This window comes from Arvicanthis niloticus, chromosome 7 (assembly GCF_011762505.2).
Source record: "Arvicanthis niloticus isolate mArvNil1 chromosome 7, mArvNil1.pat.X, whole genome shotgun sequence".
In the NCBI taxonomy this organism is placed as follows: Eukaryota; Metazoa; Chordata; class Mammalia; order Rodentia; family Muridae; genus Arvicanthis; species Arvicanthis niloticus.
This window is the reverse complement of record NC_047664.1, coordinates 71,997,535-72,016,644: the sequence shown is the minus strand read 5'-3', so window position 1 is coordinate 72,016,644 and position 19,110 is coordinate 71,997,535. Positions and strand designations below refer to the sequence as shown.

Below are 19,110 nucleotides of genomic sequence, written 5' to 3'. Positions count from 1 at the left end.
TTCACTGTGTAAAATCCTGACCACTTTCTTTTCTTCCTACTAGACAGTATTACTGAAGTCTTCACTAACATTTACGTGACAAGTTTTGGCCCTGTCTCAGATACAGATATGGTGAGTTTACTTTTTTTTAACTATAAAATATGTTTTTTAACCTATTGGGAAATGACAGTAATTTATAGTAAGTCCATATTTTATTGTTATAGATTTCTGCATATAAGATGTTTCTAGCCACATCAACAGTAAGTTGAGGATATGTTTCTGGCTCTGTGGAACACAACCTCCATGTTTAAATAAACTCTCTTTCTCTCTATACTCTCTCTCTCTCTCTCTCTCACACACACACACACACACAGACACACACACACACAGACACACACAGACACACAGACACACACATTTTTCTACCCAAACTTACCTACTTAGCTGCAAAGTAGCATAGAGTTAATATTTAAGAACAATTACATTATTAGTGATGACTTTTCCATATGCCTGAGGAGTTTTATGGGTAGTTGCTTTGCAACAAGGTTGGTGAGTGTTACATGAAAATATCCACACAGTCACGAAGAAGAGTGTTTTCATTATTATACAACTTGCACACACAAGACACGCATGCAAATCAATCCTAGGAAAACTCGAGTGTTGAAGCTAAGCAGGTAACACTGCACCCATTTAATCCCAGTACTCAGACATGACTTCATGCATAGCCTGAGCAAGTTTTGGCATAGCCATGGCTATACCAAGAAACCCTGTCTTGAAAAACCAAATCAACCCATCCAACAAGAAAAGGAAGGAAGGAAGGAAGGAAGGAAGGAAGGAAGGAAGGAAGGAAGGAAGGAAGTCACAGAGGGTGGGAGGAAGGGAAGGAAGAAAGAAAGAAGAAAATTATAATGTTGAAATCACTGGATTTGGTTGAATTGATGTTTATTTTTTTAAAATGGCAGGTATAATAGAGGGAAGTTGTTGGAATGAGATAAACTCTTAATTGATACTATTTAAATAAAGTATCAGTTTTTATTGTTTTAGATTTCTTTGTATATTGGGGAGCAAACATGTTTTAGATGTGTGTGTATGTGTGTGTGTGTGTGTGAGTGTGTGTGTGTCAGTGTGTGTGTATGTGTGTGTATGTATGTGTGTATGTGAGTGTGTGTGTATGTATGTGTGTGTGAGTGTGTGTGTGTATGTGAGTGTGTGTGTGTGTGTGTATGTGAGTGAGTGTGTGTGTGTGTGTGTGTGTGTGTGTGTGTGTGTGTGTGTGTGTGAATGTACAGGCATACACATGCTCATTCATTATTTTTTGTTTTTTTTTTTTTCACTTTTTAAAATTATTTTATTTACATTACAGCCTTTGTTCCCCCTCCTGATCTCCCCTCCCATAGTTCCTCATCCCATTCCTTCTCCCCCTTCTACCAGGAAGGTACTCACCCTCCCACCACTCCACCAGGCATCCCTCTTCCCTGAAGTCTCAAAAGTGTCTACAGGATTAGACACGTCTCCCACTGAGGCCAGATCAGGCAGTCCTCTGCTATACCTGTTCTGAGGGCCTTGGACCAGCCAGTGTATGCTGTCTGGTTGGTGGCTCAGTCTCTGAGAGCTCAGAAGGGTCCATGTTAATTGAGACTACTGGTTTTCCTATGAGGTTTCTTTCTCCTTCTATTTCTTCATTCTATACTCTAGTTCAACCACAGAGGTCTCTAGCTTGAGTCCAGTTGTTGGTGTATTTATATTACTCACAGGTGCTGGTAGGGCCTCTCATAAGATGCAATGCATATCGTGTCTGCATGCATATCATAGTACCAGTAATAGTGTCGGCCTTGGTGCCGCCCCCTACCCCCAAATGAGATGGACTGCCTTTCCTTCAGTCTCTTCTCCATTTTTGTCACTGAAGTTCTTTTAGGCAGAAACAATTCTGGGTCAGAAATTTTGATCATAGATTAGTAACCCAGTCCCTCCATTTGAAACCCTGTCTGTCTACTAGAGGTGGACTCTGCCAGTAGAAATACCAATGAGAATATTCACGTAGAAGGGAGAAATTTAATGGAATCTCACCTGAAATTTAATGAAATCTCACAGGCAAAGATCTACTGACTCTTGGGAGAAGAAACAGCCTTCCCTAGGCATAGATGCCCTTACTGATTGGCCAATTCTAGTGGTTAGCCTGGAAATCATATACACAACAACCACAAAACAGAAATAGCAGGGATTTTTTGTTGTCTCTGTACACACTCACACCTACACAGACATATTTGTGTATGTATATGTGTGTCTATGTAACAATAATAACTGAGGGAAAAAAAGAGGCTGTTGAGAGTGTATGTAGGATTCATGTGAGCCGATGAAGGGGGTGGACCTGAGAGAGGCTAGCAGGAACGAGGGGAAGGAAAGGGAAGGTGATGCAATCCTGTTTCCATTTCAAACATAATTTTAAGAAGATAGGACCTATAAGAGCAATGTGAACAGGAAAATATCATACAAAGCATTACTAACTACCAAGAGGTTTGTTAAATACTTAAAGGGCTAAAGCAGCACTTAAAGCAAAATAACTGAGAATAAGAGAATGCACATGGAGCTGCTACTTGAAGCAGGGAATGATGGAGGATCAAGAATGTAATCCTCAATGAAGAGGGTCAGCAGTCAAAAAACCTAGCATGCAGCTTCTGAAGAAACATGTGAAGGGATGTATGATTCCCAGCACTACCATGCCTGGTGCTGAAAATTACCAGCATGCCAGTCATAAAAACTTTGCCAGAGAAAAACACCAGAAAAGAGTCAGGAACTAAAGCTTCCTCTTCTTCACATGACATTGAATTGTTTCTTCAAATACTTCATATGACTGGACCTGGCACTACATAACTGAGAAAACCAAATCAACCAACCAAACAATCGAAAAAGCAAAAACAAAAACAAAAGTTGACATAATCCATCTCCTAATCTAAGTAAGGGAAAAGGGCATAGGCTTGGAGGTGAGACAAAGTACTGAGTACTAGGACACAAAATAGCATAAGATGGAAAGATGATTTAAAGTGAGGGTCAAGTGTCAATTTAATCTTTGATAAGCTTTGATGTCATACTTCCAGGTCCGGGAGAGTAATATGAAATTAGAGAAAATTTATTTTAAAAGCATTCTGTATACATATTTCTATACATATACATACACGTATCTGTTTATCTGTAATTCTACATAAATAAACTATACATATATACAAGTTATAGATCACATTAAGATACATACTCACACTCCAAGTCTGCTAGATTAGATTAATCTGATGTAAAAGAAAGTGGAAATGATATAAATATAACTCTCATGTATGAAATTATCCAAAATATAAAAGTAGAAAACAGAAAGCAGTGAAATATAAAAAAGGACCTCATCAACTTTGTGATGAGAAATGACTCAGTTTTCAAGATGACAAGATGAAATGTTTTATTCTTTTCTTTTTCTTTTCTTTCTTTCTTTCTTTCTTTTTTTTTTTTGTTTTTTTTTTTTGTTTTTTTCTTTTTGGTTTTTTTGAGACAGGGTTTCTCTGTGTAGCTCTTGGCTGTCATGGAACTCACTCTGTAGACCAGGCTGGCCTCGAACTCAGAAATCCGCCTGCTTCTGCCTCCCAAGTGCTGGGATTAAAGGCGTGCACCACCACCGCCCGGCGAAATGTTTTATTCTTGATGGATACTCCTTTTGCTGAAAAGTAAGAAAAATAAGGAGGACAAGTTTGAACTTGTGTTTACTGAAAACAGACGTAATCTAAACAGACATGCAGCAAATGGGAAAGAAATGCACATCCATTTTATAACCTACATGTAGAATAAGATATGGAGGCACATGGCTCATTAAAAACATTTAATTAATAAGAACAAATAATGGAGATATTTCATTTTCTTTTTGGTAGTGTAACTGCTCTTCTTTCTATGTAGTACATAATCTTTAGCAAAACCTAACTAAACTTCTAGGTCCTCCTGTTCAAGTCAGTGATGTAGATTTGTTCTGACACTAGCCTGAGGGAAAATAGCAGCATAGCACAAAGAATTAAGAACCAAAGAAAAAAACACCACACACATATACACACATGTGCACATGCACATAAACATGCAGACACATGCTCACGCTTGGTGATCACAAACTCATTAACCAGTGTAATTGTCCAAAGAAAGTTGTGGATCTGAATTATAATTAATGATTCTAATTACAGTGTCTGCAGTTAAGTTAAAAATCTTTAATTTCAACATTTAAAAATTAATGAGTAAGGAGGTAATTAAGCATTGGAATGTACTGCTGGTTAACAATGGGCAAAGTTTGCAGTAGGCGTGCACACTACAGCAATTTCTCTTATGCCTGACCTACCTTCATGAATTTCCATATAAATAAATAGTCGTCTACAAAACATATACATGTTTTAATTTCTTTTTCGGTATTGGTGGACATTTTATTGCATGTGCATATTTTGGGACATTAGCAGTGTAGCTACAAAATGTACCCGGGACTGTACAAAGAACCACAGCTGAGGTGATTGTTCCTAGCTCAGTGTTAGTGCTACAGAACTGGAAACTTTGGAATAGAATTTGTAGAGTTCTCATCTACTGTGTTATCCTTTATATTATTAGACATTCGGGTGAGTGAGACCTTGATGTATTAATCACATTGATCTGCTGGGGTCATATTTTTATTCCTCTCTGTAAACATGCAGTACAACGTAAAAATCCCAAGAAGCCAATGCAGTCCTGTGTAGTTCAGAAGTACAGAAAACCTTAAGATACTAGTGTCTAGTGAAAAACTCACACGGGGCTTGCATGTTAACCTTTCTTTACATTGTCATTTTCTGATGTAGTTGGTCTAGGGGGCTTAGGATGCACTGTGTATCAGACGTCGTTATGATTTTTGCCTATTTTAAAATTGGCATTTAAAAGTTACTTTGCAGCCCCTAAGGGGAGAGGAACTCCTCGGGGAGACCAACAGAATCAACTAACATGTTCCCTTGGGGCTCCCAGAGACTGAACCACCATCCAAAGAATGCACATGGACTGGATCAAGGCTTTCCCGCACAGATATAGGAGATATGCAGCTTGGTTTGCATGTGGGTCCCAAACAACTGGATCAGGAGCTGCCCCCAAAGCTGTTGCCTGTATATGGGATATGTTCTTGTAGGTAGGCTGCCTTGTCTGGTCTCAGTGCAGAATGAGGAGGCATCTAGCCTTGCAGAGACTTGAAGTATCAGCATGGGGAGATACCTGAGGGGGCCCACCCCCTCAGAGGAGAAGTGGAAGGAAATGGGGTAAGTATGTGGGAGGAGCTGACTAGGAGATGGGCAGTAAGTGGGATGTAAAATGAGTAAGTGAAAAAAAAGTTAGTTTCAAGCTAATTCTTGGTACTTTGATGTGAGAAGGTTAGACTTGAAGACCACTTTCACACATCACATATTTCCAGACCCATAAACACATATGTAAACATGCTTCTCAAAATAAGATCTATAAATATCTTACTGGGATAGTCTGAAGTTTCCAGTAAAGTAGTTGTTTCCCAGGTCCCTCTCCAAATTGATGTGCACTAGGTTGAGAGTATAATACATTGGTAGATTGTGTCTTAGAGTCTGTGTGGTCCACATAAACCTGTAATAAATATCAGAGATGTTGGGAGAAGCAAAAATGAGCTAGTCAGAGACTATCTCCCCCAAGAAATGACTGTCAGCTGAGGTGAGACAGGATGGAATGGTGGTAGTAAAAGAGAAATATGGCAGTTATTTAAAACTTCACTACACATGCAGTTGAAGACTGAATGACCTACTGGATACAGAAATTAGAGAAAAAATACAGAATGAACACCTGGGGACTAGGTAGCATATCCAATAAAGAGGATAAGTGAAGATGAGTTTAGAACGAGTCCACCTATTACTTTTCAGGGGTCAGTGAGGGGTGTGTAAATTTAGAATATCTGTATTAAATGTCTTGGTTTCCTATGGACTGAGTGAAAGTTCCCATTCTCCCTATTCTGTCGTGTAAGTTACATACTATAAAATTTCTTGAAATAGAGTGATTTTTAAACTAAAATTTGCATGTGTTGGAGAGATGGGTTGTCAGTTAAGAGGTCGTCTGGCCTCTGCAAAAATGGATATATGGGTGGCAGACACTCACACATATACATAAATTACAAAATGCACATATTTAAAACAAACTGGAATCTAGACATGACTGAAAAGGAGTTTAACACTGGTTCCCATCAGCATCTACCCCCTGACTGTGGGTACAATACCATCAGTTGCTTTCTGCTCTGACTACCAGGACTTTTCCATTATGATGGACTTTACCCTGTGACTGTGAGTCAAAATAAATGCTTTCTTTCTAAACATAAAGAAGTGAATAAAAATCCAGAGATAGAATGCTTAATTCCTAGATTTCAATTCTGTAGGAACCTTTGTTTTTAGGCCAGCGATCCAGAAATTGCATGTATAGATTAAGAAGAATTAAATTTACCCATTGTTGTTAACACCCATACTTTTCCTCAGGCATATCCTATAGATAGACTGGTGCATGAGATGGTCTCAGAGCTTATGGTGGGATCTCAACTGTAGTAACAAGAAGAGGAAGATGTATCTTAAAGAATATTGCTTAAGTAGTGAGATGAAAACTATCTCTTTTTCTATGGCAAAGCTGAGGAAAAAATGCTTAAATATGTCATTAGATTAAGAACAAGGAGGTGTTTGCTGATGGTGGTACAAGCAACCAGATTGCAGTGGGTGGAGGCATGTGGGAAGTGAGGAAGTGGAGAGAGAGTGGAGGCAACATTTTTAAGCAGCATGGCTGAGAAGATGGCACAGAGGACAGCAGTTATAAGGCACTGTAACTCACAATGAGGCTTTTGTTTTTAAAGATTGCATTGAACTTCTCACTGTTCTCTGAACATGCCATTATTGCTAACAGCTCGCTGCCCTTGTGCATATTTTTCTCCAGACTTATTATTCTGATCTACTTCTTTGCCAACTGGATTTTTTTTGTAATGTAATCAAGGCTAATATCAAAATTAACTCTCTCTAGTGCTTTTTTGGGGGGGAGGTCTTAAAAAATAGTAATTTTTCTTTTCCTTGTACTTCACTTTTTAGTTTTGTTAAGAGTGTGTGTGTGTGTGTGTGTGTGTGTGTGTGTGTGTGTGTGTGTGTGTGTTGTAAATATCATTGTCTTGTTTGCTACAGTCTGGACTGTGAAAAGGCATAGTTGTGTCCATATATTTCAACAGATTTTTTAAAAGTAGATGGTGTGTCCATGACAGGATTGAGAGCAGAGGTATCGACATATAACTAGGGTGTGCTTTCAAATTATTCACTGAGTAATGGGAGGGTTCAAAAATTAACTTAAAATAGTATGATAATGGTTGTATCAAAGAATTTATTGGTAGGCATGTTAGTGGAGGGAATACAGACAGAGCAGAATTCTCAAGGTTTCTAGGGAAGGAAGTATAGCAGAAGAATTTTTAGCTGAAGAATGGATTGGACTCTTTTATTACAAATTGTAGAAGCCCTCCACATTTAGTGAAATGAAAAGTTCGCTACTACTAGAGCTGTACACAAGGGAGATGGCGTGGGAAAGTCATCAGTCTGCCCAGGAAGGCTGCTGTAACTAAATGAGGTCCAGAAGGTATGCAAATATTCCAAATAGAACTTTACAACAATAGATTTCAGACTCCAGAGAACAAGCTTGTCCATGGCTTACTTGTCATGTGTTCATATTCAGATGTGTGATCTGGCTCATTTAAAGGAGACACATGAAATCAATATGAAAATACACATGTGCGTACCGTGGACTTCTCAAGGGATTACAGATTAGGGCTTCTGTACATAGGAAGAACATCTGCATTAACATCTGCATTATCTTTTCACATCTGCTTGTGTTGATGCCATTGTCATCTGCTCAGGACCTCACTACCGTATGTTTTACTTCACATGGTTTCCCTCATTCATTCATTCGTTCATTCATTCACTCATCCATCCACTTAACATTCATCCAGGGAGTAATTTTTGTTTATATCAAGTAAGCCAGGCAGTTGGCTAGATATTGTTAACCTAGTCATGAAAAGGAAATTCTTCACTGTGCTTTCAGTATGGTGCAGGAGATGGTCAAATGTAAGGAGCTGACAAAGAGTGAAGATGACACTTACCAATGAATTAGCATAGGGAATCTTGACGACACATCAAAAAGCTTGAGTGTATGTCAATACTGCTGACGTGCAATGTGTTTGCATGCTGTGTGTGAGGAGGGAATTGGTTGAGCAAGATTGAAGAAGGCAGGAAGATTTAATATAGAGACCTGGGGGCTGTAATAGTGTTTGTGCACTCAAATGACCAAATTCAGGAATGCTGTATTCTTCAGAATACTCCCACTCTGTGACAGCATCTCAAGCCATCCCACAGCTTAAGGGAGATCAGGCTAGTGTGTGTATGCATCAAGATGTTATGTGTACTCTCTAACTCCTGTTTTTCCCACACATGAGGGATGTACTATGAGGAATGGCTGGCCACCCATGTTTCTTCTCATCTTATGTGATGATACAGAATGAAGGCAAAGAAAAGGAAGCTTAAAAAGAAGGGGAGAATCTATTCTTATTTCTCTGATTCTACTAGTGATTAATCTACTAGTGATTAATTAATTAATGTTTGTATAATAGACATCTTTTATATAAATATTGGGCACAGATGGGACTTCTTTTCTGATTGCTGTTAATTGTAAAAATTAATGTCAACTACATGTTGTCTGGTAGGATTCTATTGATGTGTTCTACATAGCCCCTACCCTTGGTCCTTTGCTTTGTCAACATTCACTTCTGCTATGGCTTTTTAGGCTTCTATTTTAAAGGTGATCTGTGCCAGTTGATGTCCCTGATATCAAACTTTTCCCCAGAATTTCCATATATCACACTTTATCTTTTTAGAGAGTTTTAGCAGGTTGGTTCTGTTATTATCATATTTTTCCAAAATTCAATTGAAATAAAAACAGAATAAATAATCTGTTCTCCAGTATTTTCTTTGTTCTACCTAATTTAAGAGCCTGTTCTTAGCATACATTTCATATTAAATACCACTATTATAATTTTTCATTTAGTAGTTGAGTTTCTTTTGGGTGTGCAAGTAAGATACCTTTCCATGATGTACTGTGATGATACTTATAATTATCTTTTGTGAGGAACTCTATTCTATTTACCAAAATGGCTGTACTAATTTTATCCCTCACACATACTGTGTAAGACAGGGCTCCTTTTCTTTATATTTAAGCCAACAATGACCTATCATCTTTTTTATAACCTCTCTTATTCATATGTCTTTGTGATTTTCATTTTCTAGTGATTCATGATATTAAATGACCTTTGATATACTTGTAAGCCATCTTTACTATTTTATATAAAAAAACCTCAACATTTAGGATTTTTAGACATCTATTTAAATTTTGGTGTTCTTCTGTTCTTGAGTTATAGTTTTTCCTAATCTATACATTATATAGGCACTGAACAATATTTATTAAATATACTAAACTATATTTAAATTTGTTTTTAACTTAAATATTTGGCACATTGTTTAAGTATTAGATAATAAATTATTTTTTATAGAAGAACAGTCTACCATAGTTGATTTCCTGAGTTTTCTTGTTTAAGTATTAGATAATAAATTATTTTTTATAGAAGAACAGTCTACCATAGTTGATTTCCTGAGTTTTCTTTTTCCCCTAGAAATTTTGCACTTTCATGTTTTCTTGTTCACATCACTCATCTCTTTTGAAATTACTTCTTCTTTATGGTGGAAGAGAAGGACCCTTTTCATTCTCGTGAACCCGTATTTCCAGTTTCCCCAACACTGGAAAGAAAACAAAATTGTGAAAGAGATTTTCTATTCAGAGATTATAAAACTCAAGTTTCAGTACTTATTCCTGTAACTTCCCATAATCCTCAAATTTTCCCTCATCAGTGACCACTGGTCCTTTATTGGTCCATGATGAAAGAGTAACTGTGGTTTCCTGCCTCAAATAACTGTTGATTATATATATATATATATATATATATATATATATATATATATATATATGATATAATTGACAAGTCTATAAAATTTGGAAGCATCGGGTTTGAATTGAAATTTAGAATTCTGAAAATTTGAATATTGCTGCGGAAACATTTCATTAAGTATTAGGGATAACTTGAATATTTAATACAGCAAATACAAATTTTACATGATATGAAATGTTTCTGAATGATTTGGATCTCTGCAAGTGATGACTGGTTTGGAGTCCTCTCATTGGGTCTGTTTTAATAATATAATGTAAGGATCTAACAGTGCTGAATCTCTTTCCCATTAATGACTTAAACTACCTGACCATTAACTGCAAAAGGAAAGCCAAGTATTTCACCTTTGTAATTGTTGGAACAGCTGTGCTGCTCTGGAACTTGTGTTTAATTGAGCATGTTTATATATGGAGCTCTGCTAACTGGTTTTATTGGCATTCTGATGATCTTAAGTGTCCTACTTGTTGAAGTGTTTGTAATATTAATTCATTGTCAAGTCTGCTGGTTAAGTCTATTTAAATACAAACTCATGACTCTGAGCTTAAATATTCTTGTATATTTCAAGGATTATTTTTTAGTTATTATATATCTATAAGCCACATATTTTTTTCATCATGGGAGCCACAATACTGACTGGGATTTACTCAGTAAGAGCTAGTCTTCAGTAGCAAAAGAAGGGGATAATGAAATAAGTTTAGTACTCTTAAATACATTTATTAATTCCAAGTAAATGAGAAATCATTCTGCCATTAGTCCTGAAATTTGCTTGTTGTAGTGACTAGATGTAATCTTCAGACATTGCCTATGAGCATTGACTTATAATTAATGTAGTTATGTACTGAAGAATATGCTGTCCTCTCTAAGTTTAATGTATCCTTGAAATTATGTTTATATAACAGACTTGCTGAAGAAAATGATTTCCTTGTTTGCAGGACCAATTATGGAAATAACACTGAAGAGGTTTGCTGAGTAAATAGAGAATTTTAGTGTTTGTAAAATTATTGTGGGTATACTGCATTTTTTTTTTTATTTTGGCTTCTACCCATAGAAAGTTTAGAAAGAAGAAATTGATTTTCTTCATCTATTATCTCATCTATAAAATGATTGAGTTTCCTATAAGTATAGTTCCCTGTCACCATGGACCTTCAGCTCTGTGTTGTTACTCAACCTTCAATTACATTTCTCTCGTATTTCAGTTGTAGGAGTGCTAAACATGTGTATGCCTTTTCTCTTCCTAATTGTTGAATACACCCAGCAGTGGCTTCTGGCTCCTGAGCTGTGATGCACATTTGTAACACCTATCCAACAATTTTAGGTGTTTGTCTTCACATTCCAGATGCTTAGATTTTAAAATAACTTGCTATTTGCAATGGCTTTGTTTTGTGGTTAACTAATTTTAAAACTAAACTTAGCTTTAAACACACTGTATGGAGACCTATATATGGAATAGTATCATTGATAATCATTAACAACGTACACTTATACATTTTAGGGATCATTTATCATTTTAAGTGTCTTATGAAGGCACAAACCTAGCATACGTTTGTATTTTCTACTTGTCAAATGTAATTAATTAATATTTTCTGCTATGATGTCTTAATTTTAGTTTGTAAAGAACATTTTTTCCACTTCAACTGAGTTATTTCAATCAAAATTATGTAGTGTAAATTTAACTAATTGGGCACTTTCACAGTTCACTGAAAGGAAGAACATCACTCAACCATTCTCAGTTATTGCCCTCTTTCCTCTATGGATAAGCTTGTAAACACAATCAAAACATAATAAATACAGTAAAACTTTTGGTCCTGTCTTACAGAAAATACACTATGGTCATCTTTTGCAAATGTGTTATATAATCTTTACATACATACACACACATACACACACACACATACAAATGTATATATTCTTAATGCTATAGAATAAATAAAATTCTTATCTTTTCATACAATGTAAAAATAAAAATACCTATTCTAACCCATATACCACCATTCTAAATGGATTGCCCTACTCCTGCTTACAGGCTTGCTTTTTATTTAGATACAGTTCATTTGCTTAAAGTTACATGTACTCATTCATACTCTGTTGTGTCTATAAGATTAGAACATGTGGACCGCATTGGGATTTCAGATGTCCTCAAACTATCCATTCACCAGCATCTTTTTATTATTATTCTCTCAAAGGCCTACTGTGCTACATTGTGAAGAGTGTCTATTGGTCCTAGTTTTTCGCATATGATTATGTCACTCATACTCAACTATATATTCATCCCTCTTGAGAGAAGTCGTTTCTAACTCTGCTTGTCAGCCAACTCAAGTGTGTGACTTACATCTGCCAGGAATCATTTCATGAATGATAGATGGGTTTTTCATGTTTTGTTTTTTATTATTGCCATTGTTCTGAAAAATAAAAAAAGGAGATAATCTTCTCTGACCCATGCTTCCTGGAAGAGGATGAGAAATGTTGAAATACCTGAGTCCAAGCTGAGCTGTCTGTGTGTTCCTATGGGCTGAAAGTCTTAATAGCAGGTGATTTTCTGCTCCACAAAGGGAATCCCAGCTCACATCAATTGGAGGCTGAATCAAAGAGGTGCCCCACAATGCTTCATTACTATGGGGCCAGGAACAATACCTAGTCTGTTAAGCTGCAGAATTATCTGCACTCTCTAATCCTAAGGTTTACCTTATCTTTCAATAGTATTTTAATGGATGGAAATTTGGAATTCTAGACTCTTCTGGTAGCCTAATACTCCATCTATGCTCTGAATGCACACACACACACACACACACACACACACACACACACACACACATGAATGTGTGATTTCTTTTATGTTTCTTTTTCTATATTATTGATATCTCTCTTATTTGTTTTTACTACTCACTAAAAAAGACCCTATGTCTTTCTTTAGTCTCATTATTTCAATTGTGTCCATTAAAAGCAATATTACATAAGAATATACCCAGGATTAATATAACAATAAATGTAAGTGGACAGAATCATCATAAAAAATAGAAATGACTAGATTTTACAAAAAATTATTTTAAAATCTTTAGTACATTCTAAATTCTTGTTAGTCTCATATGTCAATTGTAATAAAATTAAAATAAATTATAAATCATCAATAAACCAATATGTTTATAAATACATATGGTAAATAAATAAATATTTTTATAAATAAATATGGTAAACCAATGTTTATAAATACAAAAATGCAGTCATAATGTTAATGTTTTCAGTATAAAATTACAAAAAGTCAAATGGAATCTTTCAAGTATTTTTTTGAGTTATATATCCTCTCAGATGCTGTATAACATAACGTATATAAACTGGTTTTAGACCACTATAAAAAGCAGTCAACATGCAATAGAAACAAGTAAGTTAAAGAAAGCAAAAATTAATGAAATATCAAAATATTTTAAAAGACAATTGAACTGTACTAATTTAAAAATTATATACATCTACCAGTGGTGCTGTAAGGCACTTACATTAGTCATGTACCCAGCCCTCAAAATTATGTATGGTAGGGTTGAAAAAGAATTTTACAGTGAGATTGTTTGTGACAATGACCGTCCATAAATAGAGGAAATATGAAAGGACCAGGAAAGACGTCTAGGTTATGAACTAATGTTCAAACATAGTGCTTTATCAGAGTAAATATGAATCTAAGTGATTTGTAGATTGTAAGTTAATACTGCTAATGATATATGTAAGAACACAATTTGTACAAATATTTAAATTGTGACTACATTTATTTTACATCTGTAAGCTCATACATGGGATATTAAGTGCCAAATTCAAGATAAATTGTTCTTCCCAGAACCAGGGGACCATAACTAAGAATGAGTAAATCAAAGCAGGGAGCCTTTAGTAGTCTTTCTAACGAGAGTTACAAGGTGATTGTCATAGTATTAATTAATTAATACACACTATTGTGGACATTGTCTTTCAAGGCTGCAAAGTTTTGAAAAGGAGTAAAGAGAACAGCTTTAGTTCCAGCCGATCAGAGAAAATATTTTTTAGTATTTCTTTCAGGCATTTATTTCCTCCTTAAAGGCCTGTACCATCTTCATAACATGAGATTTAAGGTCAGTGTTTTGTGTGCTTTAGGTGTGTTAGCATATCCAAGGCTTGATGTAGTATGGTAAGTAAACTCTGGTGGTGACATATTGACCTTGCTCTTATTGATTGGGTTCTTATATTGACCTTTAGCCATCTGTTTGTCCCTAATGCAGGCAGTCCTCCAGGAATGCAGGTACATTGTGGGCCAGAAAATGGAGTTCAGGGGTCAGAGTGCAGTTTATAGCTGTTGTGTGTGCTTTAGGGGAACTTGGCAAGTTTGAGATTGTGTGAGGAGTCTATGGTGGTGGCAGGTGAGAATGCAAATGCAGACAGAGTCATGGGCTGTGAATGAAGTGCAGGGGATAGGGTGTTTCTCACCCCAGCTGGACATGCCATAGGTGGTCCTGGAAGTTAGGGGATTGAGAGGTAGGGGTCTCAACTGTTGCCTCTAGTTTTGGCAGGCCTCAGGAAATGCAAGCAAGAATGTCAAGATATTCTACTTATTGGATAGATTGGATGAGAAAATTTAGTATGCTATGATGTCTTGTTTTTAAGCCATCCTTTCACTTTGTGTTTGTAAGCTTTAAATACTTCCTTTTGGGTTGGTTCCTGTATATGATCACCACATCGACAAGCATTCAAAAAAAAAAAAAAAACCATAAAAACAAAAAGCAGAATCATATAAAACATACCTCAATTTTCCAAAAGTAGAAAACTTAAATTTGAAGTTTTCTGTGAAAGTTTAGAATGTCTTTCATTTCTTGTAAAAAAAAAAAATTAGATGTCACATGTTCAGGAATTTTAGATAATGTGTTTGGAAAGTAATACTTGCATGGATGCCTATCATAAAGCAAATGCTTATCTTTTAATATAGTTTTCCTATTTTCATTTAAATGAAATTCCACATTAAAAAGTGAGTTTCTAGGCAAGATAGAGTTATGGTAATTTTTTATTATGCACTGTTCCCCTGAATATGAGTTACTATTCATCTGTTGTTGGTGTTCTGATGTGAGACTCTTACCATCCTCAACCAGACCCTTGGATGAATCATTAGGCAACTTTCAGTTGGTTTATACTAGTTTAAGCAATATATTTGTATAATAAGATCCTATTAATTATCCTTTACTATAATGATAACTTTAAGTAAAACCATTACTTCTGAATGCTAATTTTCAAGCATATGATGATTTTATTTTACACATAATAGATTGTTTCTGAGTTTACAATTTGTGGAGTATAATGGAACATTTCTATTACTTATATATGTTTGCACAAACATACAGATAGTGAAAAAACAAAAATCTATCAGATTATCAATAATTATATTCACCATTTTGTGTATTTCATCTTATGTGTATGTGTATGAGACAGTGAGAGTGACAGAAAAAAGAGAGTCAGAAAGAGATGTGCAAAAAGGGGGAGAGAGAGAAAGAGAGAGAGAGAGAGAGAGAGAGAGAATATGAGAGTATGCAATCAGAAGAGAGGGAAGTGAGAATTTGAGAGGCACACAGTTCAGCAAAACTAAAATGTTGAAAACTGATAACAGTAATCATGCCCTGGTGCATTAAATCATGCTTCGCATGAATTTTATTTGAAAATTTCTGAGTCTAGGTGGTCTAATGTTTTAAAATTTTTGTATTTCAACAGATTTACTAATTGTTTACTATGTTTTGAATTCATCATTTACTAACCCATACTTGGCTAGCATTATGATGCATCACCACTGGTTAAGAACTTTAAAAATGATGTTTTACACATTCACTGTCAGCAGAAAATGATGGCTTTTGAATATCTGACAATAAATTATGTGTATGTATATATATATATGTATATATATATACATATATATATATATACATATATATATAATATTTATACATCTTTTTAATGTTTACTACTGAAAATCTTCCTGTTCAATCACTCGGAGTAATATAAAACAATCCATATAGACCTGCTCATGCATGCACCCCCAGGAAGCACTTTTAAATTGTACACCTCATAATGCAATTACTTATAGTATTCAACTGAGAGAGAAAAGACAAGATAAATTTATTCCCTTCTTTCTCAAGAATGTGTAGCTAATTATGCAAATAGATATACTCTATACCATTCTAAGAGGCAACATTTCTTAATAACCTAAGTAACTAATCTTTATGAAGTATGTGTATCTCTCAATATAGTTTTCTGTAAGCTATTCCCTTGAATATGTCCCTTGAATTTTATGACCTTAATTATTTCTAAAACGTGTACTCTTTTCAAAGGAATTGTACATTTATATTTTAGGAATATACAATAGATGTTTTCTTTCGGCAAAAATGGAAAGACGAGCGTCTAAAATTTAAAGGTCCTATGAATATCCTTCGACTTAACAATTTAATGGCTAGCAAAATCTGGACTCCTGATACCTTCTTTCACAACGGGAAAAAATCAGTGGCTCACAATATGACGATGCCAAACAAGCTTCTCCGAATCCAGGATGATGGGACGCTGCTGTACACCATGAGGTACATTGTTGTGAGAGACTAGAGATATCCTTACAAAATCATTCATTGAAAAGCCAGGGAACATATGGGTAAATATTTGCTCAGCTGGAAAATTTCCTTGAAACTGCTAACTATTTTATGTTTGGTTTCATAAAAGTTTGGGCATATGAGTAAAAAGTGAATTTAAAATGAATTTACTTTTTAAGGTTAAAGAATGTCTTGATTGTTAAAAACTGATTTTTTGGTACTCTTCCCATTTCATTTTAGTTTATGACTATCAATTTGTTTGCCGAAGGTTGTAATTTGCTTTTCTGTATCCTAACTAGTAGCCATCTAATTTTAAGTGACCTTAAGTACTCATCTTAATCTGTATTAACATAGTTTATCTGTATTAACTAAACTGGCTAACTTAAATCATGCATTAGGCTAAACCATATAAAATTCCTATTTCATGATTAAAAATAGTCACATAATATCAATTTCGTGCAGTTCTATCCTTTCTTGCAAATACAGAAATATGTGTAGTTGTTGACACTTACAATTACATTTTAAGTAGTCTCATGAATATTTTAAAACAAATTAACTTTATTACATAAGAACTCAAATTTTTATACCTAATAAGATGATGTAGAATCAAGTGTTAGTGCTTAATGGTGGATTTAAAAACAAAACACTGCCATTAGCACTGCACATGTACAGATACTGTGTTCCAAACATCTGATGGATCTTATAACATCATATGCAAAGTTAAGAATTAGATTTTATTAATTAACATTGTCTTCTCGTGTACCTGGTGGGAGCAAGAGATACAAGGGTGGAGGACTTATTTCTAGATAATCATTGGCTACAGTGCAAAAAGATCCATGGGTATTCTTTTTCCTCTTCCTGAATAGTGCAAAACTTAGCTAGTACAGACTAAATGACTTCATGTTTAAACCATTTATTCCTATAGATTAAGTTCAGGTATCATATACTGTCAGGAACAATCACAAAGTGTTCTATTTAAATGGTGTTAAAAGTTTATGCCAGAGTTGGCTGATGACCACTTTTTTCTCAGCTCAATTAGTAAAGATTTTTCTTTGAGTTCAATCTACTTCCTGTTTATTTACTCTGTTTTCATGTGAAATGGAAGTAATTAGAAATGTTCTTTATAACAGATTTTCAGTGTTTATACTTTATTATATTATATTCAGATACGGAAAATATATTTTTGATGGTTATGGACTTGTATCTATAATTTAGCAAGCAACGTATGTGAACAACATACTTTTTAGGAGATACATCAATCTGTCTATATTTGTGTCTATTTCTAAATACATATCTACCTATATATACAGAAGATATTAAAAGGGGCATTTCTTTAAGGAAGCGAATCCTAATGTATTATATCAACTTTTCTCTATATTTGATAAGATGATAATAAAAAAGATGCCTTTTCCATAATAAAGCTTTAAATATCATCAGGTATTAAATATTTATAGTGATGCTAATGGCAACCATTTTTCAAATACATATAAAATTTATTTTTACTGTGTTTAAACCTTTTCAAGCCTAATATAAATCTCTAATTCTGTTTAAAACTGTATCAAGTGATGTATCTTGACTAGCAAATCCACTTAAACCAAGAGTGGAATTTTGGTTTCTAGACTTACAGTTCAAGCCGAATGTCCAATGCACTTGGAGGATTTTCCAATGGATGCTCACTCGTGCCCACTGAAATTTGGAAGCTGTAAGTATAACAGCAAACATACATCTTATGAATCAACAACATCACCAGTAGACAACATCTCTGTTGGATCATGTGGTTTATTTTTCTCATATTATGCAGTGCTTCATAATGAACTAATAAGATGCAGAAGTGAAAGCTACGATGTTTGTCCTGTAGGAACTAATTGGAATCTCCTAAGGCTCACTCAAATATTTTATTTTTTTTGTACTATTTTAGAGTTTATATTATTTTTGTTTCACTACTAACAAAGAACACTATGTTTTAGTTTGAGCATAAAACTAAATCAGGGGCTGTTGTAGAGTCACTACCATAATTTATTCATATTTTCTCCTCATGCTAGCATGTTAAAAATGTAAAATAAGTTATTATTCAGCTTAGAGTGAATTATATATGACAAATTCCTATTGATCTGTTACAAAGGTTAGAAAAAGTCATGAAGCCTGTAAAGTTGTCTGTCTATCCCTACCCTGATGGAAGAAGTTCTTTTTTTCTCCTTAGAATACATTTAATGAAGATGGCAAAATTGGATGGTTCCACGTGAGTGTCTTCAGTGTACCTAGAACATTTCTAAAAGTTTCTGTGCCTCTGGCCATTCTCTAGGTCATTGAATTTTATCTGATATGTCAAGTAGAAGAATTCACACCATGGAGTAATGGAAAGGGCAAAGTCAGGTCATCCTTTCAGGCCCACAGGACACTCCAGGCAGGCTCAGGATTAATTCATCATTGCAGCTAGGCAGCCTCCTTCTGTCTGAACACGCCTTCATCCCTGACCTTTTTAGAATCTGTGCTGTCTCTGACATATCA

At 35.0% G+C, this 19,110-nt stretch overlaps 1 protein-coding gene across 2 annotated transcripts in view; it reads left to right on the top strand.

The window, feature by feature from the left end:
- Gabra2 (gamma-aminobutyric acid type A receptor subunit alpha2) overlaps window positions 1–19,110 on the top strand; it is a 117,597-nt gene that overhangs the window by 55,873 nt on the left and 42,614 nt on the right. For both annotated transcript variants that reach the window (XM_034509296.2, XM_076938622.1), the window contains 3 exons: window positions 44–111; window positions 16,376–16,596; window positions 18,222–18,304. In XM_034509296.2, the coding sequence (XP_034365187.1) occupies window positions 44–111; window positions 16,376–16,596; window positions 18,222–18,304 (372 nt within the window). The remainder of the gene's footprint in view (window positions 1–43; window positions 112–16,375; window positions 16,597–18,221; window positions 18,305–19,110) is intronic.